We start from the raw sequence: 27,576 nt of genomic DNA on the forward strand, positions 1-27,576 counted from the left end.
GCCGCTCTGGACCCATCTGCCCTGACTGCCTGCAGCACTTCCTGTCTAGACCTCACCATGACTCAAATCACATGTGTCTTGTCAAAGCACAAGCATGTCATCAGATATTTCTCTCTCTCTTTTTTTTTTTACCTTTTGGTTATTCTAGTTCACTTGCATTTTCTTTTTTAAAATTTATTTTTTCCATATACCTACTTACATTATTGTTCATTTTATAGCCATGTTTACTTCTCCCCCTCCCGTCATCGCCATAGCCAAACGCCCCCTTCCTCCCTTCTTCTGATCCCTCTCTGTCCCCCTCCCCTGTAGAATGTCTCTGGTTTTTACTTATCTGTTTGTCATCAGATATTTCTGTCCCCCCTTGCATATTCCTGAGTAGTGTAGCACAGTGCTAACAATCATTAGACATCGTTTGGCTGTTGTTGAGTTATCATTTTCCATAAATAGTTCTGAATGCCTTCAAATACTTTTTGAAGGCACTTGTTTTCTGCCCCACAAAACAAAGAAGCAAAAAAAAAAAAAAAATGAGTGGTAGGAAAATAAAGGTGCCAGGGCAGAATCAGAAACTATCAGAGACCGGCAGCTGGTGTGGAGGGAATAAATCAGTGTAGAGTTTAATGAGGTTAAGAACGTACCCCTCCCTCTGACCCCAGAAAGCCCCCTGACCTCTAGACACTGGGATTTTTCCTTCCAATTTTGGGCCCACTTGCTCTGCCAACATCAAGCAGAATGTTTTGTCAAATAAAATGGTGGAAATGTCATCAGACTTCTGAGCCCAGGCAGCAAATTCAGGTAGGCGAGGCACTCGTGTACTCTCGGAGAAGTCGAAGGAGAAGAGATGGTCCCCATCATAGGTCTCGGAGAGCCCTATGTTGGGAGTTGCTGTCTGACAGAAGATCGTGTGCATGAATGTGTGGTTTTGCAGTTCATCCTGCCGCACTGGAGTGAGAGCTGCAAAGGAGACAGGGCAGGGTTAGAAAACATCACAGTGGGGCAATGGGTTGAAGTGCAGCACTGCAGAGCTAGCCATGGCAGCTTCTGCGCAAGTTCAAGCCCCAGCCAGGGAGCTAACCCCCATGGCACAGCAGACCTCTCCTGTCTCCCCACTACTCCCCTCAGCAGGGTTCTCTATCCAGCTTCCTGTTCTGCTCCCCACTCTGTCTCAAGTGAATCCTCTCACCACTCCTGCACCTCTGGCTTGTACCCCAGTTCTGAATGCACAAATAAATAAAATCTTTTAAAAAAAAGAAAACATCAAAGCCTGCTTCAGGGAGAAGGAGCTGTCATAGTCTGCTTGTGTGTCTGTTATTTAGGCTCTCCCTCCCAATGAGGATGAAGCCCAAAATTACAATGGGGCCTCTCTAAGCTTCCCTGCCCATAAAAAGGCCAACTGTCTAATGCTGTAAAGTAGAAGAGGGGAACAGTCCAAAATGACAGATTCAGTATCACAAAGTTAGGGGAGGGAGCGTGCACTGCACAAAAACAGGCATCCAGCCAAAGAGGTGAGAGACTGAAGTTGACCTTATGCTCTGTGTGCCCAGCCATACATCCTCCCAAGGGAGAGAACTCTGCCTCATTCACAGGTCATCATACTGACCTGTGAGTGAATGAATGGGTAATGCCTCCTCTCACCCCCAAATACACACACACACATAGCAGACTGAAAACCAGTCTCCCAGCTTCTCATCAGCTCTGCCCTGGCACCCAGGCCAATCTGAAAGTCATTGGCCCTCCCTCTATGAGCCAGGGCTTGCGATGCCAGGATTGCGAGAAATAACCCCATAGCTGCAGGAAATAATCCCTACTCCTAGAAACTTCTGGCATGAATCCCCCACCCCCACACCAACCAAATAGGAAATCCACCAAATATCCAGCACTCAGTATCCAGACAGGCAGTTAGAGTAAGACAGATCATCTACATTATTCTTCCACTCTGCACCGTCCTTTACAGACAAGGAAACTAAAGGCTAATAAAATTAAGAGTTTCAAGAATCTCAGGGTGAGACATGTAATCTCCTGAGAATCGTGGAAATATATACTTTGTTCAAATATCAGTTCGACCCCTTTCCAGCTGCGTGAACTTGCGCGGTGCTCCAAGTCTCACTTTCTTCATTTGTAAAATATATATAATTAACCTCTGCTTGGAGGGATGTGGGAAATGGACTCCATAAGACACCTCTGACACTACCCATCTTCCCCCATTCTGCTCTAGTTTCTACTATTCATTCCATAATACTTTCACCACTTGCAAAGCTCAAGCGTTTTCTCCAGATGCTCTGGTTTGGCCCCCTAGATGCAGCCGGTGGGGACTGCAGTAAAGGGGAGGTGCTGCCATACCTTCAGAGGTGGTCCAGGAGAGAGGTAGCAGCCACAGTAGGTGGAGCAGCACTGGTGGCAGCCCAGGTCCTAGGGATTGCTCTAGAGCCATCTCTTCACACCACCACCTACTTACTAACAACAAACTGACCCTGGTTCCCAACCTCCCTCCCCAGCGTGTGTTCTGCCGCTCACTTCCTTTAGGTGCTTTTGTCATTTTGGCTCGACCAATCACAAAAGGGTCAGGTTTAACATCATCAGTCGCTAGGGAAAGACCTGAGTTCAGCCACCTCTAGAAGACTTGGCTCTTTTTATCAGGCATAGTAGGGTGTGTAGCTGGACTGGGGAGGCAGTGGAGGAATGTTCGCCTCCTGGTGGGGATGTCTGGTTAGTCTGAAGCTGTCAGCCTTAACCTGTAACCCAACCAACGGGCTCTTGAGAGCACCGCCACCCCGCGGCAGAATACCTCAGTGAAGAAGTTCATCTTCCCACAGCAAACCCCCAGGGCTCTTCAGACACCACCTTTTCCCTCCCTGTCTCCCCCCTTTCTCAGAGAGGTATTCTCCTGCAGGAGCTAGTTTTATTCGTTCTGCAGAAATCACATGGATATTTTAATAAGTGTTAGGGACTGGACCCAGTGAAATAAATACAAGATAACTGAGGCAGAGTCCTGCCTTCAAAGAGCTTAAAGTCTAGATGAGGGAGGGGTGTCAATGAATGAATAATTGCGAACAATATATTGTATTCAAAAAAGAATGTGCCAAGTGTTTGGGAAGTAGTAGTTTTATGAGAATGGAAGAATAATAGCTGGGGCATAATCAAGAATGGTTCAAAAGAGTTTTGTGGGGAAAACAATTTAAACACAAGAAAAAAGCATTCTTGGCCAAGGGTAAGCAAATATGTCAAGGTCAGAGCAATCAGAGCTCCTGAGGCTTAGGGTGGGCCTGTCCTTGTTTGCTAATGGGAGAGGAAGGAGAGTGTCAGGATGGGCTAGAAATTTTGACAAGAGCAGCTCACATAGGTTCCGTGATGCCACAAGGAGGGTTTGGATTTTACCTAGCAGGTGATAGTGATGACATGATCAGTTTAACACTTTAGAAAAATTCTTCTGACATGTCAAGCTTAGAAAGAACTGAAACAAAACTGCTGGTCAAAAATCTACAGTATATAACATCAAACTCTTAAATGTTGAATACACACAGAGTGCTCCTATAGCGATGTAATAGGTAAGAGATGACAAGAGCCTGAATTAAGTCATGAACAGGGAGAAGATGGTGGGGATTGAATATTGAGATAATTCAGAAGCTGATAAAGACTTGGCTACTGAATAGATGTGAGTGGGTCAAGGATAACACCCAGGTTTCTCAATTGTGTGACTGAGTGGGTGGTCAGTGATGGAGTGAGTTGAAATAGAAAAGAGCACCATAGAAACAGGTTTGAGGAAGAAGAAAGTGAGTTCAGTTTTCTTTTCTGGTTGTTGTTTTTTCAGAGATTTATTTATTTATACATACAAGAACTGGAGTACAGCCAGAAGTGCAGTGGTAAGGAGATGAGGGGATACACCAGAGACAGAGTGTGGAGCATAACAGGCAGATGGACTAAAATACACTGTTGAAGGGAACAACAGGCAAGACAGGAGAGGTCTGCTGTGTCATGTAGATCACCTCCCTGGCCAGGATTCGAACTCCTGCTACAGTGGCTGCAGAAAGCTTCAAAGTGCTTTAACCCATTGCACCACAAGGGAGGGCCAGAGTTCAGTTTTGTATATGTGCAGTTTGAGAGGTATATGAGTTTGGATCCCAGATGTAATGAAACTTAAGTTTGGAGTCATCAGGACCCATGTTAAAGCAAAAGCACTGGCCAAGATCACCTCAGCAAACTGTGCAGAAGACATAAATCTGCAATTCAGACTCCATGCCTGACCCATTATCAACTGGGACCCAGTCAGGAACATAAAACACACTCTAGGTATTTCATATTGAAAGAAATTAATACACAAAATTGTTTACAAAGATGTTTAAAAAAAAAAAACAAGTGCAAAAGAGAAAAAAGAGTATGATGGGAGGTACAAATAGGAAAATACCTGGAAATGAAGGGCTGCCATTGCTCCCTGAGCTGAAACCCAGCTCTGCCTTCATTTCTCACATATTTTGTGCAAACTAGGAGGAGTAAAAGTCATCACATGGTCTACACCTGCAGTGACCGGGGGGAGACACTACAGTAGCCAGTTCTGGGTTCATTGCAAAGGTGCCATCTCTGTGAAGACTAGATCACTGAATAGGTACTTCCTCTGCCCAAGAGGATAGAGCCCAGAATGACCTATGCTTGTGACCACTATGTCTACCAGCAACTATCATTCTATTTGAAGCTAAAGCAAAAAGCATCTCGGTTTCATCTGCTTTCTGATCCCCCTGCAGTGCCTCCCATTGATACTAACAGAAGCTAACTGGTCAGGAAGGATGGAGTATGCACCTTGAAGACTCCCAGGCTAAGTAGAACAGGACACAGTACAAGAGGGTGAGCATGGTGCTGACACTAGGTAATAACCCAGGACACTGAAATGCACTAATTTGTAAGAATCCAGTAGCACAAGGAATATCCAGAGAACTTAAGAGAATAATGAAGATGCTGGTTCAGAGAAACAAAGGTATTCCATGAAGGGAAAGCTCAACATCATTAAACGCTACTCAGAAGTCAAGGAAGGACTGAAAGTGTCCTTAGATTCGGTAGCTATGAGTTGGTTGACAAATTTATTGAGAGCAGTTTCAGTGTTGCCGTGGGAGTCGACTCCAGATTGTGGTGGGCTGAGAATTAAGTGGGAGGTGAGGAAGAAACTGTCAGTGGATATGCTGCAAGTTTGATAGAGAAGAAAAGGGGAGAAAGGCAGAAGGGGTGGGGGAAGAGACAGTGAGAAAGATCTAATATGGCAATTAGTACTCTTAGAAAATAATCTCTGTGACTATCATACATCAGTGTTTGAGACTTTCAAAATCCATACTGTCGTTAGAGAAAGAAAAAAAAAAAAAGACAAACAAACAAACAAAAAAAAAAACACAGCCAAAATTACAGTCCCATACAAAAAGCACACCATGACCACCTGGAGATTCCGAAATATTAATGTGTATGCTTGGTGGGTGGGAGAGGATAATAGGATAATGGTAGGTGCTGGCAGAGTGCCAAGGTTGGGATAGGGCTTGGAAATCATGGTGCTGCACTCAGAAAAAAAAAGAAAATCCAGAAGACCATTTCCCAACTTTCCACCCTTGTGGACTAAACCATTAGTTCCTGCAGCAGAAAGAGCCCAGCCCTTGGGAAAGGAGAGAGGAAACTGATGACACCCCCAGTTGCCTAGAGTTCCAAGCCAGGGGTGGGCATATTTTTTCCCATGCATGCCCAGATCATAAATTTTAGTCTTTGTGGGCCGCTTCCCCGTTATAAGCCCTCAGCTGCGGCATGAACACAAGGCACAGGCGACATGTAAATGACAGGATGTGCCTGTGTTCCTAGCTTCTCCAGCATCTCCTCAGCTCCCTCATGGACTTTCTCCAGTTGCTTAAATATTGGTGTTCCTTGGAATTTTGTTCTTTTTTTTTTTTAACTTGTGGACACTGAAATTTAAATTTCATATAATTTTCATGAGTCACAAAATAGAATTCTGGTTTTTTTCAGCCATTTAAAAATGTAAAAATCATTCTCATTTCTCAGGTCATATAAAAAAACAGATGGTGGGTTGGATTTTGCTCTGCTGAACACTATTTTACGTGTGTGAACAGAATTGTAACAGGACACCCAAAATAAACCCATCCTCCACAGAAGAGCTTGGAGTGGCAAGCTCTTGGGAATGGTAACCGGCTAACGTGCCCCCAGACACAACAGGTTATCCGGAAGGATTGGAGGAAAAACAGACTAGCTGGGAAGGCTGGGAACAGGGTTAGCCAACACCACAGTTCCGGGTGGTAGGAAGAGGCAAAAGGGTCCAGATTCTCTAGAGTAGTGAGGCCAGAACCAGTGTGAGGAGAAATATAGCCACCTACTTCAAGACTAACTCTCTCCCCAAGTAACATTTATGCATTTATGCCTACCTTTCCCAAGTAATCCTTCTTCCAGTCAGGCCTCTCCATAATAGATTATCTCAAAAATAGTCTCGAATTCATTTGGAGAAATTCAATTGTGGGCAAGAGAGGAGAAAGGCGGCTGTTTTTGTTTTTTGTTTTGTCTGTTTTGATTATTTGCTTAAAGTTGTCTCTGAATAGCCCACCGCCTCTAAGTCCAGTGGACCCAGCTTTTTTTTTTATTTTATAAGTTTATTTTTACATCATTTTGTACATTTTTTTTCCATCTCAATTGTAATCCTGGCGGGTTTCCCATCACCAAATCACCCTTGTGCCATCACCATAATCCCGTGCACTCCCCCCCCCCCCATTTTTGATCCCATTCCTCACTCCACCCCCGCAAAATGTTTTTGGTATATGGTTGTTCATTATTTTTGTTATTTTCTCGCCTGGTCCATTATACTCCTGCTATGAGTGAAACCATCCGGTATTTTTCTTTCTTCTTCTGGCTTATCTCACTCAGCATGATCTTTTCCAGCTCCATCCAAGTTGCTGCAAAAGACATGTGTTTCTCTTTTTTGGTTGCTGAGTAATATTCCATTGTATATATGTACCACATCTTTCTAATCCAGTCATCTACTTTTGGGCATTTGGGCTGCTTCCATGTTTTTCCAATTGTAAATAAAGCAGCAATAAACATGGGGGTGCAGGTATCTTTTTCAGTCAGTGTTTTTGTGTCTTTTGGGTAGATACCTAGAAGTGGGATTGCTGAGACCCTGCTTTATAACATGTTCCCCATCCCTCCATTTCTCTCTAGTACTGCTTCATGTATTTTTTTCTTGGCAGTCAAATTTCTAGGGAAGAAAAAAGTGGGTAACCACACCTCCATATTCACATTTGCCATTTAGCCCTCGACTTTAACAATGAAATTATTCAACAATAATTTTGTGTCACTAAATCAAATGCACACTGCAACATTTGACATGGTTGGCCAAGTCCTCCTTCCTAAATTGGTCTGGATTTTTAGCCTCCCTAACAGCACTGTCTCCTGGTCCCCTCAGCCCCTTCTGGTGTCCTCTTCTGCAGTCTCCTTCATGGACTACTTTCTTCCAGCTACCCTTTAAGGTGTCAGTGTTCCCTGGAGTTTTGACCTTAAAACTCCTTTTCTTTTCCTACACTAAATACTTGCCCTGGATGGCATTTACTCCTACATGCCTTCTGTCGTCACCTATCTGCTGGTGTCTTCCAGATTTACTCCTTCAGCTCTGATCTTGCCCCCACGTCCTCTTTAGGCTTCTCCACTGGGATGTTGTGCAATAGTAGTTCTCAAACTGAGTTCTCTGCAAGTGTCCCTCAGATTATGTTTAATGTGACAGTGGCAATTTTTATTTTTAAATTTATTTCAAGACGGAGTAATACAACACCAAACACATTTACATAATGAGTTTTATTATGCAAAAATGTATTATATATAATAGTATTATTTTGGTGATAAGTGAAATAAGTCCATTCTGGCTAACTTAATTTTTCAAATTCAATTTATGAGGATACTGAGCTAGCTCAGGGAAGCAAGAGGAATGGAATATGGTAACTTCAGAAAAAAGAGCTACAGGGACCTTGCAGCAGGAGTTGAATTGTCATTGACATGCCTCACCTTCAAGGCCTCCAGCCTTGATCTTTCAAGCTTCCCATTGCAGGGGACATCTGGCTGGCCTGTATTAGGTATGTACCTCAGCTCAATCAGCTGTGGCCAAGCAAGCAGTGTCACCTCCATGTATAAGAGCTATCTCCAGGGAGGGGGCATCAAGTTACTTGGTTCATACCAAGCAACCACCTCAACTGAGCTATCTTCAACATTTGGTATCCCAAATGCAGATGATCTGAAGCAAAAAGGTGAGTAAGAGCCATTCATTAATGCTCAGATACCACTTTCCAACTTAATTACCTGACTAATGTCTTGTACTTGATGATCTTTGGTCTGTCACAGTCTTAGCACAAATTCAAATATGACTGTGTTGACTTATTAGTAAAAAAATATTTACATTCCACTAAAAGAGGTTTCTTAATTTTACTAAGAAAGGTTTCAAACATACACAAAAGAATCTAATAAACCCCTTTGTACTCTCCTGAGTTTCAACAATTGCCAATTCTGTTTTTTATTCTTGCTTCATCGATTTTCCTATTTCATACTTTTTTGGGGGTGCTGGAGTATTTAAAATAAACTTTGTCATTATACTGAACTAGCAGATATTTCTAAGGTTATCCCTTAATAGTTAATAACATTGTTTTTAACAGAACTATAATGTTACTATTATGACAAAATTTAAAACAATTGTTTTACTTCATTTAACCCAATTATGTGCTAATTTCCCCATTATCTCAAAAACTAAAAAGTCCTGGGCCTCTCCCTGTTGGCACAGGGGTTAAATCTCAGCACTCTGAAGCTATCAGCAGCCACTGTGGTATCACAGAGATACCACAGAGCTAGCCCACATGGCCCAGCAGACCTCTCCTATCTTGCCTGCCGCTTGCCGCTCCCTTCAGCAGTGTATTTCAATCTGCCTGTTCTGCTCCCCAATCTCTGGTGAATCCTTTCACCACTCCCACACACACATCTAACCTACATCCCAGCTCTTGTATACATAAATCTTTAAAATAAAAAAACTTAAAAATCATAAATAAAAAAGCAGCACCTTACAGATTTTAAACTGTGCTTCCATTTTTAAAAAAAAAATTATTTATTCATTCATTCTGTAGAATTGGGGTGTTGGCGAGTGATGCAAGGGCACTAAGAGGATTCACCAGAGACAAGAGTGAGGAGCAGAACAGGCGGATCTACTGAAATGCACTGCTGACGGGAGCAGCAGGAGGGACAGGGGAAGTCTGCTGCACCATGTGGGTCAGCTCCCTGGCTACAGATCAACTCAGGCACAGTGGCGATAGTACTGAGACTTAACCCCTAGGCCACCAAGAAGGCTTGTGCCTTCTTTTTTTTTTTTAAAAAAAGGTTGAGTTTCTTACTCATAAACCCATTGAAGGTTCAATAATGAATTCTAATAGTGTAGGAATTACCACCCTAAATGCAAGCCCATCTCAAAATTTCTAAAACCTAAACTCATCACCTTCCCTTCCCCAACATGTTCCAACTCTTAAAAAATAACAACCGCCTCCCAAGTTTGTTGCTAAGATGATCCTTATTTATGATCATCTAAGCTACAGACGAGGGAGTCAACCTTAAGGCTTATCCTCCTCAAACCCTCGCACGCAGTTGTTTACCAGGTCCAATGGATCCTACCTCTTTATCTCATCAATTTGTCCTCCCTTTTCTATTCCCCATATAGGTTCAGGTCTACGTTGGTTTGTTGTTTTTTTCTTATATTACTGCAACTTTCTTATACTTGCTTTGTCTCTAATATTATTTTCCAGTGCTGCCAAGGTCTTTATTATGCATATGCGACCACATGCTATTTTTATATGAATATTTTTAATGGTTTTCTGTAGTCTTGCTTTCTCTGATGTGATACTTAACAGTCTGGGCCATACTTTACCTACCTCTAAATGTCCTTTGAGAAGATTTGTTTGCTCAGGAAGGCTTAGTATCTTAAGTGAAGATCTTCAGTAAACTTTCACAGCACCTAGAGCCTACCATTACCATCATTTCTATTGTGTCTTCTGTTTACCTGTGTGCTTCACAGCCAACTCACCCCCAGGGCAAGGTACTTAAGGGACTGTGTCTTACTCTCTTTTGTCATTCTCAGCATCAACCAAGCTGCGGCTCACCAAGTGACTGCTCACTGAATGAAAAAAATGGGTTGTTTGTTACTGAAGGTTGAAGCTGAGCCTAGAAGAGACTTCACTGGATAAAACGATAGACCACCCTTTCAAATACAGGTATTTCAACCGTAAAACTTACCCAGCATGCCCATCGGTTACTCTACAAACACTTTCACCCCGACTACCTTTCGTGTACCCCACCACCACTCATTTTAGGTCCCACCCAACCTTTCAAGAGCCATTTTCTATGTCCTGTCACCTCCTACTTCATAGCAAACTTAGCGTCTACATTCCCACTTTCACGCTCATCTCCACCTTCTTATCCATATTCAGCCTTTCTGATTAGCTACACTATTGGAATGTACACTATAGCAATCCTCTCAACTGCCCTACCCTGTTGCATTTACCATCCTTATTACAAAAAACAAACAAAAAATGGTTCCAAGAGATTTATTCACTTATTTATTCAACAAATATTTATTGCATACCCTCTATAGGCCTGGCACCCAGACACCCACCATCATCAAATTTATAATTTAGTGAAAATAAAGCGGTATTAAACAAATAAACATACAACCTATAAAGTCCAATTGTGAAAGTACTATGGAGGAAAAGTACTGAGATAAGACTGACTGTAGTGGGGAACCTACTGACTCTGAGTACAGTAGGCAGAGCTGGGAAGAATGGTCTGGCAGAAAAACAGCATGTATAAGGCCCTGAGGCTGGCAAAGGGCTAGCTGCTTCAAAGAAGTGAAGGAAGACCATGTGGCTGCAGCAAAATCACTGAGTGGGAGAGGGCACAGATGAGGCCTGAGGCAGTGAGGAAGACCATGTCGGACCTTGCGCACCACAGAAAAGATGGGTTCTAAGTGCAACTGGTTCTGATGCTGCAACTACTTTATTCATCTCTTATGTGAATGTGTGTGCTAAGGTTCCTAGCCAACCTACCAGTCTCTCCAAAGCCCATTTATGATGCAAAATATTGCCAAATAAATATTCCTGCAAAGGTAGCTCTCATTTTCCCTCTCAAAAAAAGTAAACAGCTTCCTCATTTCTACCACCTGGCCTGGGTTTTCTCAGACCACAGAAATTGCTCTGCAGTGTCAGTAATGACTCCCAATTAACAAGCAAATGAATTTCCCCCTTCACAGCTATCTGCACGATTTCATTTGCTCATTTAATCAGGGACAAATTAACTGCAGTCTATATGCTATAAAACTTGGAGGTCCAAGAAGTTGGATAAAATTTTAAGTCACTTATATTTTCTTTTTTAAGATTTACTTATTTATGCATACAGAACTGGGGTACAGGCCAGAGGTGTGGGGAGGGGGGTGCAGAGGCGTGTCAGAGAATTTACCAGAGACAGTGAGGAGCAGAACCAGCAGATGTACTGAATGAAATATATTGTTGAGGGGAGCAGCAGGCAGGTCAAGAGAGGTCTGCCACAGCATGTGGGTCACCTCCCTGGATGGGGATAGAACTCGTGCTGCAGTGACTGTGGATAGCTCCTAAGTGCTGTGCTTTAACCCGTTGTGTCACCAGGGAGGGCCCATCACTTATATTTTCAATGTTATCTAATATGCTGAAATTTAATTTTATGTGTAGGAAACTTTGGAGTACTAGCAGTACTTTTAGTTATCCTCACTAAAAATCATCAGTTAATATTTTCATACCATATACACAGCTGTCTCAAAATATCTCTACAGCTATGGGAATTTTTTTTTAATTTAATGTATTAGTTAAGAGCACATGTATCAATAAGTAAACATGTACTACTAGATCACTACATTTCTTTAAATATGTCTATAATTGTACGTATTCACAAATATGTCAGACAAAAGGCTCTACCATTTGGTTTCCTATTATTTTGTTCTCTTCTTTCTTGGTTGATGTTCTTCCATTGATTCCATTTCCTATTTTTGACAAAGATCAATCCTTGACCTACAATCAAAGTGTATTCCACTCCCTTCCTTATAAATCCCAACTACTTACAAAAATGATTCAGACATCAAGTCAAAGCTGACTTCCAAATCTACTTCACCTAAACTTTTTTTCTCCAACTTCAACCCTAGATCTTAAACTACCTGCTGTGCTTACCAATCAGGCAGACTGCCTGGATTCAAAACCCACCTTTGACCACAGTGTGACATCTTTTGCTTCCACTGAAAAATGGGGGTGACAGCAATAGTATTTACTATATAGGATTAACTATATATAGTATTTACTATATAGGATTTACTTTATAGGATATAAGGATTAAAAGAGTTAATATATCTAAAGCACTTATAAGAACGTCAGACTCATTTCACATACTCAAATGTGTTAGCTATTGCCAGTCTCATCGCCTGCAGACCTTGACATTTTTATTTGACATTAACAAGCATAATACTAGCCATTTAAGGATAAAAAGATCAACCTCCTAAAGTAATGACCCAATTCTGATCAAGTCATTGCTCAGAAACTTACCTCCATTAGATCCAAGCTTAGTGGTGCTGGAAACCCCAAATTTGTCTTCCTTGTCTCTTCTTCCATAAGCTGTAAGCTGTTCTTGTAACTTATATTCTATTCCAGCCAGACTGGACTGCACTGCATGCTGTGAAAATGACCTGTGTTGTGTTGCTTCTGCCTGCCTTTCCTCACATCATTCCAACACATACCCAACAGTAGTGATTTTGTCTTATCATGATTATTTCCCCAACAGTATGCACAGAGCCCCATAACACATATATTTTAACTTATTTAAGTCACAGTTACTTAAGCATCACTTCCTTCAACATTTGCTCACTTTGTCTCCTATTACCAGGTACCATGCCAGGTGAGGGTATTTTGAGGGAAAAAAAAATGCAAAATTTTCGGGTTCAGGTACCAAAGTCTAATAAGGGAAAGAAATAATCTTATAAAAGCCACTCACATTGAAAAGTGCAACTGTAAGAGCAAGGGACGCCAAATAATGTCAATTCAATATGGGAGGCAAAAAGTAGGCTTTTTTGGATGATGGTATTTGGACTTAGATGGGAGAAAGCCTATTGTTCTATGCAGACAGCAGTGATGTGTAAAATACAGTCATAAAACAATATAGTATGTCTGGGGGAATGGTTTGTTATGGCTGGAGTACAGGGTCCAAGGAGAAAGAGCCAGACCTGAAGATGGCCAATCCAGGAGTTTGGATTTTATCTCACAGGCAATGATTGATATAGGGCTTGAAACAGCATTATGGGGCCAGTTACATTTTGGAATGTTTACTTCCGGCAGTTTTGTGGCAGAGAGGACAATTCAGAGCAGTACTGTCCAATGAAACTTTCTGTGATGATGGAAATGTTCTATAATTTGTGCTGTCCAATGAAAGCAACTAGCCACATGTAGTGAATGAAAACTTCAAGTGTGGCTGATCAAACTGAGGCACTAAATTACAAACAGTTAAGTCTAATGGCTATAAAGAAAAGAAAAAAATCAAGAATGAACTCTCAGATTCCAGTCTTCATGACTGAATAGCTGCCCTCGACCAGGAAAATAAGGAATGAGGCCTGCAATGCACACAGACTCAATCAACTTAATACCTGTTGAAGTATCTAAGGATCACCCAAGTGATAACATTTAGTATAATTTAGCTCAAAAAAGTTGTTTGAACTAGAAAGAGATTTCAGAAGCTTAGAGTCATTGAATGATATCAAAGATCAGCAGACACAGGAGTAAACGGAGGAAAAGTTCTGGTAAACATCCAGGAATAGACTCGGGCTAAGGAGAAGTCCACAAAGCAGACTGAAAAGAAACAGTTGGACAGGTAGGGAAAGATGAGTGAGAGTGGTCACAGAAATCAAGGGTGCAGAGTAGTTCAGGAAGGAAGCATGATCAAATGTCAAATGCTTCAGAAAGGTCAAATGAGGTGAGAACTGAAAAGTGCTTCCCCACTTTGCCAATTAGGAGGTCCTCTGTGACCTTTGACAGAACAGTTTCAGTAATGGAAGAATGGGATGAAAAGTAGGGATGAAGCAGAGTAAACAGTCTATAAAGTGATGCAATACCGGTTATTTTCTTTCGGGCGGGGAAGGATGGACCTAGGGGGGAGAGGCTGGGAAAACAAGAGACAAGTTAAGAAATCCCGTGGGTAGAAAATGGATATCAGCTTCAGGCAGATCAAAGAAATTACCTTAAATCCAAAAGGGCTTCAAGTAAGATGGTGAAGGGATGCAAACAGCCCAATTTACAGGAGGGAGATGGGAAAAACCACAATTCTGCAGGTGGCCTTTCCGGTTTGCTGATGGGGAGTGGGGGTTAGAGATTACAGAATGAAAATCTGGTCCATACTCTGAAGATGAAGGGACAGACGACTGGCCATAAACAAGCTACAGACTATATTTCAATGTCAATTTAGCAATCGCAACATACCTGGATTTTATGGGATTGATTCAAGGCGGAGCGGCTAGAGGGCAAAGCTTCGGCAAAAAAGCAGAAGAATGTTACCTTAAATAGTCAAGTATGAGATAAGAAGTAATCAGAGGCTAAGTTGAGAAGTCAGAGGTATCCAGAGACTGGCAGATCTCAAACTTTCGGCAGATTCAGAGGAAATCGGATTGTCAAACTGCCTAAAACAAAAAAGCCCAACAAACCGCCTAAGCCTAACGCCCAACGCCCACGCCTCACCTCCCCACAGCAGGCACTACTAGTGAGGAAACTCCCTTTCGCGTGGTCTAACTGTACTTCACCCGGGAGGGGACCCCACCCACCCTGTAAACCCTCACATCTCAGGTTCAGCGCCATTCTCCTTCACTGACAAGGGCTTGGCAGCGCGCCTTTTTGCTGGACTCTGGCCAAGACGTGCCACCCAGCGCTTTACGCTCGCGCAAAAGGAACTAAGTCAGGCCGCCTGGGGCCGCTCCGCTAGGCCACCGTCAGTCGAAGAAGCCGCGGAGGAAAAAGGTCGGCGCTCCGCGCCCGCCCCACCCACTGCGCGCGCTCCGAGCCCCGCCGCTGGAGCTGCGGTTCCGGCTCTGACGCCTGCGCGCTGGGGCTCTCCCCGCGGCCTCCGGCGCTGCTTCCCCTCCCCCAATCCAGTCGCACCCTTGCGCCTGCGCAGTGCGCGTTCTTGGGCTGCGGCAGCCATGCTGAACCCGTACGGAGACGCGAGTGGGGGGGACAGGGTCGACGACAGCGGGATAGCAAGCCGGGGAAATGGAGAAGCAGCGGCCTTACTGCGTTCTGGGTCTCGGAGATAGGCCCGGCCACGTGGACCCTTTGGCCCTTTGCGCGACCCCCAGGAATCTTTGGAAAACTGGCCCCTCAGGCGGGGGATGGGGGTGAAAAGGGACGGTCTCACGTGACCCGGGCCAGCCAATCTGCGTGCTGCTGACGTGGCCGCGCGGCCCCGATGCTCTCCCCACCCCCCAGCTTGGTCGGGAAGGGAGGGGCTGGGGGCTACGCCCCCTCCCCCAACACAGCTCCAGTTTCCGGGGGGGTGACACCCCAGATTACATCCTCCCCCCGCACCAAGCCGAGGGGAACATTGGAGCCCCCCTTGGAAGGTCCCAGGATCCAGGTGAGATGGGGCCCTTGTGGGGAGGGGGCCCTTGTTAGTCATTTAAGTGTTTCACCAATGGTGGGGTGCCCGGGAGGGAGATTCTTGGGGTTCGGATTAGAATCCAGAGGGTGGGAGGATTTGTCCTTCAAATAGTTTATAGCCAATGGGAGAGTGGGGGGGGGCGAGCGGGAGAGGGCCCCTCAGGTGGGGGAGGGGAAGGGCCAACCTCGTGCCTTCATACCAATTGGAGGGCAAAGGGGCGTGGGGCCTTGTGTCCCCCCCCCCAGTCCACTCGTTCCCCGGGGGTCCAGGAGCCGGGAGCCAGGTGAGGTTTCCCTGTGGCGGCCGCAGGGAGGGGTGACCTGGCGGGCCGTGGAGTGGGAGTGGTGCCTGTAGCTCCTACTCGTGGGTTCGAATGCTTGGAGTTGGCAGCCGCTTGCAAACTGAAGCTTGTTCCCGGGCGCCCACTCCCCTTCTCCCCAGAGACAGGGAAGGAGCGCCTCTGTGCCCCCTTTGTGTCGGGGCGGCGAGCCCGCAGTCGTCACATGGCGCGCTGCAAGCTACGCTTCGAATCGCGCGTCCCGATTGTGTGCATTCACGTGGACGCGGCCTGCGGGGCCCCTGCAGGCCTCGGGGCCCCAGCGGGGTCTCACCGCGCGTCCACTCCGGGCTGGGAGGGCAGACGGGCCGAGAGCGGACCCCACAGTGGGGTCCACTCGGACGCAGACGCCAGGCCCGAGGTGGGTGTTGGGAGGGCGGTAGGAAGCTCGGGTTGAGCCAGGAGGGAGCGAGGTCTAGGACCTGGAACGGTGACAGCTCACGAGGCTTCGGGTTTCTCCAGGCGGCGTCTCCGGCCGCCTCCCCTCCCCCAGCCCTGAACAGTTCTCCCCTTGTGCCCCGCGGGGGAGGGAGCGGAAAGCGGGGAAGAGTTACTTTTCCAAATTACTGAGTTGCAGTGGCCTCCCTGGTGACTCATGTGGGGGAAGGGAGGACGTGGAGGCAGCGGGAGCCGAGATTTTCCGGAATGCAGGGAAATAAGCCCGGGCCCTGTCTGGCTGCCCTTTCGCTTTCTAAGGCCCAGTATTTTCTCGGCCTGAGTTTTCCCGGGAGGGGCCTTCGTGCATTGCTGCAGGGCTGCGGGCGGGGAAGCGCGACTTGGGAGGCCGGGCCACTAGGGGGAGGGGAACGGGGGAGGGGAGCCGGCCTCCACAAAGTTGCTGTGTCATTGCCCTCTCTGCTGCAGCCATCCGGCGGCCCGCCATTACCTTGGGGGCCGAGGCCGGGATCCGTGGTAGGGGATGGGGGAGGGGAAAGAGGGCGAGAGTCTGTTTTCCCCGTGCCCCTTTAACCCCGCAGGGTTTGCCAGACACGGGTGGTCGAGACGACGGGAGATTGACGGCCATTTTAGACAGTAACCGAGGTTAAGGCCGGAGACCTGCTGCGAAGGAGGGAGGGTGAAGTGGCTGGGGCCTGGGACCTAGACCTCAAGAGCTCTTCCCTGGGTGGGGTGGGGTTCTTTGTTCGTTGACTTAGATTTTTTAATAAGCAGAGCCTCCTTGGTAGCCAGATAGGGGTTAGTGGAGGGGGGGGGAGACCTCCTGCTAAAGCCCAAGTTGGGGAAATTCTTTTACTCTTCTTCAGGGGTGGGGCGAGGGAAGCCCCGGAGAGGGCCTTAAGGATCCTGACCTTGTGCTCCGGCTCTATATTCAAAGCCAGCCCAGCCCCATTCAGATAACCCGATAGTGGGGAGGACTTAGGTGAGCGTGTTGGGGGGAGGGAGAGAAACAGCTCCCAAAATGGCTCCTGCCCCTCCTCGGAGGCGGACGGCCCGGGGGGAGGGGAGGAGGGGAGAGAAGGGGGGAGGGCTAGTCTGAGCCGCAGCCGCCGCCTCCTCCGCTCGCCCTCCTCCCTGGCGCTGACCGATGGACCAGCCGCTCCGTGGGGAGGACTCCGGACCCCGGTGGGGGATGGGGGGCTCCTCTGTCCCCCTTCTTGGGCGGAGGGAATCTTAAGGAGGGGGGATGCGGGCCTGCCCTGGGGGTGGGGAGGGCGGGGAGCGTGGGGAAAGGTCTGAGCTCGCTGGGAGGGGGAGGATTCGCCCCTCGCAGGACTTGTTTTTTCCGCTCTGAGCCAGACTCGGGAATGAAGTGTGGGGAGGAGGTGGGTTTCATTGTCTAGAGGAGAGGGGTGCGTTTGGAGATTTTGCTCCCACTTTGGGGTTGCCGGGGTCGCGTCGAACAGGCAGGTATTTGTATTGGGAACTGAAGGTATGCGTGGGAACTGGAGAGGTACTCGGGGCACAAGTTTTGGGAATGTATATTGTTTCGTTGCCTTGTGGATAAGAACCCTTCGGGAGTTTCGATAGGAAATTGAGTTTTGTCAGATAGCCTTTCAGTTGTTGACCTGGGGAAGGTCGGGACGGATTTTAAGACTCGGGCACGCTTGTGTGTTTTCTCGTGGGGCATGTTGGACGTATTCGGTTCTTTTATTGCTTTCGGGCCCCTTTAACTGTTAAGCATTAGTACCAGGCCGCGGCTTCTAAGATGGCGTCTTCTTCCTCGTTTCAGATGCTTCGCTGCAGCGGCCTCACTGACGAGAACGAGCCGCCCGGCGTCCTGTGGCCACACCCTGGCGGCCTCGGCAGCTACGCCCCCGCGGCCCCTCCACTGCTCCGAGTCTGGCCAATGGAGGACCTACGAATGGCACGACCGGCCCCAGCCTGGCGGTCGCCGGTCGTGCCGGGCTTGGATACCAGGGAAGATTTTGTTGGAAGGGGAGGCGGGGAGAAGGTGCTGCACCCCTGCCGCCCTCCCTTTCTCCCTGAAGTCGCTGAACCATCGCGCGGCCAATTGGCTGGGAGATGTGGCGGGTTGCCGCTTCCCGATGGGTCTATGCGGCACTGTTCTGCCTGGTGACCGAGGCTTTGGAAATGGAGGTTGTGACGTCATCGCCCCAGCCGACCAATAGAAGACGCTCCCGCGGAGAGGCGTTCCTCCCCCTCCGACTCTGCTTCTTCACGCGCGTGAGCGAGCGTGAGCGCGCTGAGGGGGTGGGAGAAGTCTCGAGCACGGTGGCGCGCATGAGCAGCGAAGCTCCGCCCCCCTGCCTATATATAAAGGGCTGGCGCGGGGCTCGGCGGCGCCATTTCGCGCTGGAGTGGAGCAGCCTCTAGAACGAGCTGGAGGATTCTGCCTACCGATACAGAGCCTTCGAGTCGCCGGGGGCCGCCATTACAATCCACGTCCATCCGCTTGGAAATGGCTTTCGTCTCGGCCTATAGCCGGACCCGGCGGACAGTACAGACCCCATAGAAGCCCCCGAAGCTCCCCTTTTTTGGGCCCCGCCCAGTCCTCGGAGTCTGTCCACCCCCTCTACTCCGCCCTCAAGAGGATTTCAAAGATGGAGGCGGCGGCTCCCTAAACCACTTTTCGTGTTCATCCGCCTCCATCCGAGATCGAAACGGGACCTCGTCCATTCCGGACGGTCCCAGCAGGAAGAGGGGATTCTTGCAGACCAACAGCGGGCAATATTGACGACGGTGTCTGGGATCGGGGGCCATCCTAGGGTTTGAAGAGTTCGTCCCCCCCTTGCTCGCCCGCCTCAGCTGAGGCCGCCGCCATTTTCTTGCTGTCCGCCTCCTGCAGAGCGCGCCAAGCTGCCGGGAGCTCGCCGAGAACCAAAGGAGGAGACTGTTTTCGTGCCGGCGCGGCGGGGGGGTTGTCGCCTGGAGGGCCAAGGGCAGCGGCCCCCCCTACTTACCTGGTTATGCTGAGGCGGGCAGTAAGGGGAACCGAGGCCACCCGGACTTTCCGCGCCTGAGGGCAGCGCCGGTTCCCTGCGGTCAAGATGCTGCAAAACGTGACTCCCCACAACAAGTACGTGCACTTAGCGAGCCGCGTGTGGGAGGGGGTCGTGGGGAGGACTGCGGCACGGGCGTGTGGAACTTAGGGTTCGGAAGGGTGTACGGGGCCGGCTCCGGCGCGTTGCTATTTCGTTGCGCGACTGTTGGTTCCCGGGGCTCGCGGAAGAGGTTGAGCGACGGTTTTGGAACGGCGGTAGCGGCCCAGATACCGCGTATGGAGGGAGTACAGGTTGTCAATTTGTATACGTTACTTTTCCCGCCGTCCGATCTTAACCGAGACTGACCGGGCTAGGTTGGCGGCGGAATGTAATGGGAACAGGACGGACATTGATTGGAGAGCAGGTCCGGCTGGTAGTGGATCTGGTGTATGGCGACAGTTTGTCATAGGCCTGGCGTGGGAGGAGTCCGTGGCCCCGTCTAGTGTCTTGTGGAGTTGCCATGGTGAATAGGGCTTGGGGACTGGCAACAGCATTTCCAGAAGAGAGTTAGAGGGACTCCTCAGCTTCTGCATTCCTGATGTTTAGGGCAGGTCATCCAAGTCCTTGGTACTCCACTGAATCAGTTTTGTTTTGGGGTGTGTATTTCGTTTAGCGGGTTCTTTTTCTTTTTTTGGATAGCATTGAGAAGTTTGTTTCAGGGCAGGAGGGTGGAGCTAAAGATCTCCGGTCCAGCTCTGAAGATGTAAACAATGAGACCTAGACCTAGGTATATTGTCTTTAGTCTTGGCCTTCGGAAACACCTGGTCCTGTGGCATACCAGCACGGACATAAATTTGGACCACTTAACCTTTGACCTCCAGTTGATGCTGCGGTAGGAACTGTTAGTGGGACCTGTATTTTTTGACTGCGCCGAGAGGGTAGTCTTTCTTGCTGACCTTGACTGGCTTATAATTTTTTGAGAGAGGAGCCTGGATTTGTGAATGATTTCTAGGGTTTGGCAGGTGGGTTATTCCAGACTGAAATACAGCAAATGGCTCTGTCTAAATTTTCTTAACTGGTGGTTTTCCGTTAGATATATGTTCCATTTTGTGCTATGAAACTACTTAAGCAGAGCTCGTGAACGATACTGGTGTCTTCTCCCCAGATGGAGTTAAGGTGTTTTCTTGATATTTTACAAAACTCTTTCTCCCCATATTGTTCCCTTTTTTTCACCAGCTTCCCTCAGGCTCAGCCACCATGGCAACAACCTAGCCCCTAGTGAGGGAGGAAGCTTGGGGCCAGAGTTTTTAGGCTCCACCCATTTTGCTCGAGCTTTATCGTTAAGGTTGCTTTTTAGGTGATATGCTTTACTTAAAATAACCTATGTGAAAGGTAGGTAGAAAATATGACATACTGTCAGACTCCAGAAAAGAACTGCATGAAAAATTAGTCATCTTAAAGTGTGTTGGGAAGAGTACCCAACAAAAAGCACCAGATTGGAGACTGCATGTGATTAAGATCCACTGTATATAAGTTTGAGTCCCAAGCCTCGATTTACAGGGTGTTGTATTTTGGGCACATTTCCTGATTTCTCTATTACCACATCTGATTTCTGTTTCCCTTCTTCACAGGCTCCCTGGGGAGGGGAATGCAGGGTTACTGGGGCTGGGCCCAGAGGCCGCAGCTCCAGGGAAAAGGATTCGAAAGCCCTCCCTGTTGTATGAGGGATTTGAAAGTCCCACAATGGCTTCAGTGCCAGCTTTACAACTGACCCCTGCCAACCCACCACCCCCGGAGGTGTCCAATCCCAAAAAGCCAGGACGGGTTACCAACCAGCTGCAGTACCTGCACAAGGTGGTGATGAAGGCTCTGTGGAAGCATCAGTTTGCATGGCCCTTCCGGCAGCCTGTGGATGCTGTCAAACTAGGTCTGCCGGTGAGTAGAAATTGAAGTATTGGGGGAGGTATGGGAATGAACACGTGTGTGTGAGTGGAGGTGGGCTCCCTTAGTATAGGTGCTGCGGCCCCTAGGGAGTTCCCTCTCCCCTATAGAGCAGATAGCCACCAGATTTCTGGACTCTTGGTCCTTTGTGATTGATCCATCTGCTTGCTATCTTGGCATCTCTCATTGTGCCCTCCATGTGTCCTTCCTTAACTTTTGTGCCCTGGCTCCATTTTACAGATTCCCACCCCGGGTTGGGAGAGGACCACGGTGGCCAAAATACTTAGCTTCTTCCTCTCCCTCATGCAGCCCATGGATAGCCAGCCCCAGAGGTAATGTCACAGGATGGGGAACCTTCTAGAGTGGTTGGGAGGTAGTGGGTGGTTAGAGAAAGGCAGTTAGGTGTCTCCCAACGGGTGTTAAGAATCTTATCCCTTCCTGCCCGTCCTGTAGTTTAATTGGGGCCGCAGTTTAGGGGATTAAGTACTCCTTTTTGACCTGTGTGTATGTGTGTGTGTCTCTGTGTGTGTGTGTGTGTGTGCGTGCGTGCGTGTTGGAGTCAGTAGTTTACCTAGGACGACAGGTCTTTTATTTTTCAGTGGTTCTGACCTAGTTTTTTTTCCTTCTAGGATTATCACAAAATTATCAAGCAGCCTATGGATATGGGTACTATTAAGCGGAGGCTTGAAAACAACTATTACTGGGCTGCTTCAGAGTGTATGCAAGATTTCAATACCATGTTCACCAACTGTTACATTTACAACAAGGTGAGGGTTTTTTCTATACTTATTAGTAGATAGGGAAAAGGATGTTGTGTTGATTTTTTTTTTTTTTTTATTTTGTATGTTAATTGTATACTGAGAGTACATGTGTTCTGGGAAATTTGAGCTCCAAAGAGTATCAGTGCACTGTTGCATCAGACGGAGGTAAAGATTATTCAGGTAGAACACTTTGCAAACTTGGGGTAGCTGATCTTGTTTCTCAGAAATTTTTAGACTTGAGCAGAATCAGTTACCTTTTCAGCACTCCTTTCCCTCATACCTGGATTTTATTTCTTTATTGTATTTTGAGAGGGCAGTTAGGCTAGAAGATGGAAATGAATGACCCAGGATTGTAGGTAATGGTTAATCCTCTGACAAAGCTTTCTAAACATGACGATAATCCGAGGATTAGGAATTTCTCTCAGGAAGAAATTGATTTTTTTTCCTGATATTTGAATTTATTCATTTTCATTTCTTGTGTAGCCCACAGATGATATTGTCCTGATGGCACAAACGCTGGAGAAGATCTTCCTGCAGAAAGTGGCATCAATGCCACAAGAGGAACAAGAACTTGTGGTGACAATCCCTAAGAATAGCCACAAGAAGGGGGCCAAATTAGCAGGTAGGAAGAATTGGAGTTTTGCTTGTGGCCACTAAGAAAAAGGGATGGTTAAACTAATGTGGTTTTTTGTTTTTTAAAGCACTCCAGGGCAGTGTCACCAGTGCCCATCAGGTGCCTGCAGTCTCATCCGTGTCTCACACAGCCCTGTATACTCCACCACCTGAGATACCTACCACTGTCCTCAACATTCCCCACCCATCTGTCATCTCATCTCCTCTTCTCAAGTCCTTGCACTCCGCTGGACCCCCACTCCTTGCTGTGTCAGCAGCTCCCCCAGCCCAGCCCCTTGCCAAGGTAAAGTTCTGCGGACAACTTTTGGGCAATGGGAAGGGAAATGCAGTGGACATCTGAAGTGTAAAAGGGTGCCCTCTTGTTTCTTTTTTCTGCAGAAAAAAGGGGTAAAGCGGAAAGCAGATACCACCACCCCTACACCTACCGCTATCCTGGCTCCTGGTTCCCCAGCAAGCCCCCCTGGGGGTCTTGAACCTAAGGCAGCACGACTTCCTCCAATGCGAAGAGAAAGTGGCCGCCCTATCAAGCCCCCACGCAAAGACTTGCCTGATTCTCAGCAACAACACCAGAGCTCAAAAAAAGGAAAGCTATCAGAACAGTTAAAACATTGCAATGGCATTTTGAAGGAGTTACTTTCTAAGAAGCATGCTGCCTATGCCTGGCCTTTCTATAAACCAGTGGACGCTTCTGCTCTTGGCCTGCATGACTACCATGACATCATTAAGCACCCCATGGACCTCAGCACTGTCAAGGTACCCACTGCATGGGGCAGATGGGATGCTCAGGCAGTGATTGGAGCCTAGGGAATCAATAAAACAGTCTCTTGGGCATACAGCCATCTTTGATTCTTGGTATTTTGCTTTTTTAAAAATAGTAAATGGGGGCAGAAGGTCAAGTCTGTAATAAGAGTTTATTGTTTCCTGGAGCTTGAAAACATCTGTTGGGTTTTTTCTTGTGAGCAACAACTGTTCATCTACAGTTAGTCCTGTTTGTTGGGAGTGTTGGTTAGAGGGCATAGGGGATGGAAGGATAGTCAGATCTCCCACCCTTCTCTGTCACCTAGAAATGATTTTTTTTTCTAGACATAGATATTTCTTCAACCCACCCAAATATCAAATATGTTTGGCTTCAAACTTGAACCCCAGGGCATAAATCCTTAAGGTCATCCTTACAGTGCCCTCAAGAGAGGGGCTACCCTTACGGGTTGGCAGGGAAAGGTGAGTCTCCCTGCCTGTGCAGCTTCTGATGCTGCCTCCTTCTGCAGCGGAAGATGGAGAATCGTGATTACCGGGATGCACAGGAGTTTGCTGCTGATGTGCGGCTTATGTTCTCCAACTGCTATAAGTACAATCCCCCAGATCACGATGTGGTGGCTATGGCACGAAAGCTACAGGTGAGTATCAAGGTTGGCATTTGATGGGTCTGGGGAGAGATTGTCACTTGTACTGTACACCTTCAGTGGGAAGATCTTCTAGTCTCATAGTGGTAGATTGGAGCAGTGCCACCAGATGATTACCATAGAGGGCTCTTTCCACCAGCATGGTTTTGAGTCCGCTTCTCTTTCTAGGATGTATTTGAGTTCCGTTATGCCAAGATGCCAGATGAACCTTTGGAGCCAGGGCCTTTACAAGCAGTCTCTACTGCCCTGCCCCCTGGGTTGGCCAAGTCATCTTCTGAGTCCTCTAGTGAGGAAAGTAGCAGTGAAAGCTCTTCTGAAGAAGAGGAGGAAGAAGATGAGGAAGATGAGGAGGAAGAGGAAGAGAGTGAAAGCTCTGACTCGGAGGAAGAAAGGGCTCATCGCTTGGCTGAACTACAGGAACAGGTACTTAGCTGGTCACAGTAGAGTTTGCTGGTCCTGCCTGTACTTAACTTCCCACTGGTTTTTTTTTTCCCCTCTTATTTCACATCTGATTCTTTCTGTAGCTTCGGGCAGTACATGAACAATTGGCTGCTTTGTCACAAGGCCCAATATCCAAGCCAAAGCGGAAGAGGGAAAAAAAAGAGAAAAAGAAAAAACGGAAGGCAGAGAAACATAGAGGTCGGACTGGGATGGATGAAGATGACAAGGGGCCTCGGGCACCCCGCCCATCTCAACCCAAGAAGTCCAAGAAAGCTAGTGGCAGTGGGGCTGGCAGTGCTGCTACTCTCGGTCCTCCTGGCTTTGGGTCCTCTGGAGGAAGTGGTGCCAAGTAAGTTGGGCATGGCAGGGAAGATGCGTTGCTAAAATACAGTGTGATTAGCTGGGTGTTAAAATATTTGGAGAACTGGTAACTCAAAGCTCTCGACTTTGACAGGACAGTGTGAAAGGAACCTTGGGCAACATGTAAATGTATATTAGCTATTAGAATACATTTGATTGCCAAAAGTGGCAGGCAGTTTCCCTGCTTTCCTAAAACAGTTTTAGTTTGGCTTTCTGAGTTTTCCTTGGCTTTTTGTGTGGAATGGATAAATGCTTTAAGAAGCAGGAAGATGCATCCATGTTAGTATTAACCTGTATCTTGTTTAAAGGCCAAAATAAATGTGCTTGGCTTAGAAGATAGCTTTGTGTTCTTAACATATCCTAGTGGCCAGTCCCTGAATTATCTTAAGAGAAAGCTTTTTCAGACTCCTGTCTTAGCAAATCTGAACTATCACTAGGTTGAACAGTGAGAACATGTTTGGAAAAAGTGTTTCCCCAAATGAGGATTTTCTTTTGTTCATAGGCTACCCAAAAAGACCACAAAGACAGCTCCACCTGCCCTGCCCACAGGCTACGATTCAGAGGAGGAAGAGGAAAGCAGGCCCATGAGTTACGATGAGAAGCGGCAGCTGAGCCTAGACATCAACAAATTACCTGGGGAGAAACTGGGCCGAGTTGTGCACATAATCCAGGCCAGGGAGCCCTCATTACGTGACTCAAACCCAGAAGAAATTGAGATTGACTTTGAAACACTCAAGCCATCTACACTTAGAGAGCTTGAGCGCTATGTCCTTTCCTGCCTACGAAAGAAACCTCGGAAGCCCTACAGTGAGTATGAGATACGGTCCACTAGTTACTCCCAACAGTCCTTGTGTGGTTCTGAGGATAATTTAGAAAACGGTAAAAGGCGTATTCTTGATGCACTCTTGCTTGTCAGCTCCCAGGATTGTGAGGTGTGTAATAGTGGACACCAGATGTTCAAGAAAGGAACTTGGTACACTGCAGGGTGCAGTAAAATTAGAATTCCTGCAGCAATTTTAGTCCTGGTGTTTCTTTTTTTAGCCATTAAGAAACCCGTGGGAAAGACAAAGGAGGAACTGGCTTTGGAGAAGAAACGGGAACTAGAAAAGCGGTTACAAGATGTTAGTGGGCAGCTTAATTCCACCAAAAAGCCCCCCAAGAAAGGTGAGTATATTCTGTAAGCCACTACAGATTCATTACATCCATCGTAATGACTGTTGAGAGACAAATGCAGACCGGACTTAGATATTTTTTAACCTTTAACTTTGTTCTTCAGTGAGTGAGAAAACAGAGTCGTCATCAGCACAGCAAGTGGCTGTGTCACGCCTCAGTGCTTCCAGCTCCAGCTCAGATTCCAGTTCCTCCTCCTCGTCGTCGTCATCCTCGGACACCAGTGATTCAGACTCAGGCTAAGGGGCCAAGCCAGATGGGGCAGGAGGCTCCGCAGGAACGGACCCCTAGACCACCCTGCCCCACCCTTTTTCCCCCTTGCTGTGACACTTCCTCATCTCAATCCCCTCCCCCCCACTGTAGGAGAGCTGGCTCTGCAGGGGGAGGGGTACAGGACACTTAACGGAAGGAAGGACATAAATGGACAAAAAGATTTTTTTTGGAGTTCCCAGCCCCATTGAGCGTGACCTCTTGGGCATAGAGCCCCCATTCAAAATGACTGGGGCGGGGCAGGGGTACAGGGTGGGAATATTGGGTAAAGGCCCTGTTACAGGGTTACCTGAGGCCATAGCTGCCCTGTTCACTTATAAAGGCCCTGTTTTGAGGTTGTTTGTTCTAATTTATTTTAAGCTAGGTTAGGCTGAGGGGTGTGGGGCCATGGTCCCCTCAGCCTCCATGGGGAGGGAAAAAGGGGGAGCTCTTTTTTTACGTTGACTTTTTTTTTTTTTTTTCTACTCTTGTTTCCCCTTTTCCTTCTGCTCCATTTGGGGCCCCTGGGGGTTTCAGTCATCTCCCCATTTGGTTCCCTGGATTGTCTTTGTCTGTTGATTCTAACTTGTAAATAAAGAAAATATTATTCAAGTTTTGAGTTACGAAGATAATTTGTCTGTAGTCCTTAAAAAGGAACATGATTGAATTGCCTGAGACTTTCGAGGAATGTATTTTGGGGTGGGGGGGTCATCTTATAGGTATTTTAAGTTTTTGAAGAAACCAGTAGGCTATTGCTATGACATCAGATGTGATGGATGAGAAGAGCAAACATTGGGTAGTTTCTGAATGGGGAGTCTTGTTTGGGAGTGGGTGTCATTTATTGCTTTCAACTAGGATTACAGATGTGTTACTCATGCGTGGTTTAATAGAATGCAGATTCTCAAGGCTTACTGAGTTGAACAGATAAAATCTCAGACATGCTGTGAGGGGCTGTGGCTGGTATGTAGTTGAGGAAGCAGGTGTAGGTTGTGAAGTGTAAGGCATTGGTTAAATTAGAGGAAAACAAGTTTTCAAACAAAAGCCAACAATTTTCCTGTAGTTTGGTGGAATTGGTATAGAGGAGAATCTAGAAGAGATGGTAGTGAAGATTTTGAAAGCAAGTTGGTTTTTAATTCTGAAGTTGATTAGAGATTTAAAAGGGCAGTAGTTTTTTGGAGTGAATT

General features: G+C 47.1%; 3 protein-coding genes across 5 annotated transcripts in view; 1 reads left to right on the forward strand and 2 right to left on the reverse strand.

The window, feature by feature from the left end:
• LOC101632460 (HLA class II histocompatibility antigen, DM beta chain) overlaps nt 1-12,652 on the reverse strand; it is a 27,820-nt gene extending 15,168 nt beyond the window's left edge. The window contains exon 1 of the mRNA XM_012721727.1: nt 12,609-12,652. The gene's annotated coding sequence lies outside the window, so the exon portion shown is untranslated. The remainder of the gene's footprint in view (nt 1-12,608) is intronic.
• The window catches only part of LOC101632690 (HLA class II histocompatibility antigen, DM alpha chain), a 16,393-nt gene extending 1,493 nt beyond the window's left edge, over nt 1-14,900 (reverse strand). The window contains exons 1-4 of the mRNA XM_012726289.1: nt 14,882-14,900; nt 14,529-14,575; nt 12,609-12,735; nt 667-951 (exon numbers count right to left, since the gene is read on the reverse strand). Of these exons, the coding sequence (XP_012581743.1) occupies nt 667-951; nt 12,609-12,735; nt 14,529-14,575; nt 14,882-14,900 (478 nt within the window). The remainder of the gene's footprint in view (nt 1-666; nt 952-12,608; nt 12,736-14,528; nt 14,576-14,881) is intronic.
• Nucleotides 14,901-15,234: 334 nt separating this feature from the next.
• On the forward strand, nt 15,235-27,004 carry BRD2 (bromodomain containing 2). Of its 3 annotated transcripts, XM_004673359.2 has the most exons (14): nt 15,587-15,675; nt 18,225-19,532; nt 21,069-21,372; nt 21,619-21,710; nt 22,008-22,145; nt 22,623-22,761; nt 22,841-23,055; nt 23,151-23,525; nt 24,038-24,166; nt 24,341-24,595; nt 24,697-24,962; nt 25,476-25,780; nt 26,015-26,137; nt 26,250-27,002. In XM_004673359.2, the coding sequence occupies exons 5-14, from the start codon at nt 22,035-22,037 to the stop codon at nt 26,384-26,386; spliced, it is 2,055 nt and encodes a 684-aa protein (XP_004673416.1). In that variant the 5' UTR covers nt 15,587-15,675; nt 18,225-19,532; nt 21,069-21,372; nt 21,619-21,710; nt 22,008-22,034; the 3' UTR covers nt 26,387-27,002. The 3 variants fall into 3 exon arrangements, with proteins under 3 accessions (XP_004673413.1, XP_004673416.1, XP_012577167.1); XM_004673356.2 differs by lacking the exon at nt 21,619-21,710 and having other exon boundaries at nt 15,235-15,675; nt 26,250-27,004; XM_012721713.1 differs by lacking the exons at nt 15,587-15,675; nt 21,619-21,710 and adding an exon at nt 17,568-17,617 and having other exon boundaries at nt 26,250-27,004.
• Nucleotides 27,005-27,576: the final 572 nt, after the last annotated feature.

Source organism: Condylura cristata, unplaced genomic scaffold, assembly GCF_000260355.1.
Source record: "Condylura cristata isolate star-nosed mole 26May11 unplaced genomic scaffold, ConCri1.0 scaffold00001, whole genome shotgun sequence".
NCBI lineage: Eukaryota > Metazoa > Chordata > Mammalia > Eulipotyphla > Talpidae > Condylura > Condylura cristata.

Bases quoted from the DNA above. Each gene is read 5' to 3' on its own strand.
- BRD2 (XM_004673356.2), top strand. From the start codon at position 19,504: ATGCTGCAAAACGTGACTCCCCACAACAA. The intron at 21,373-22,007 runs GTGAGTAGAAAT...TTTTCCTTCTAG, and splicing joins CTGTCAAACTAGGTCTGCCG to GATTATCACAAAATTATCAA. The intron at 24,596-24,696 runs GTACTTAGCTGG...TTCTTTCTGTAG, and splicing joins TGGCTGAACTACAGGAACAG to CTTCGGGCAGTACATGAACA.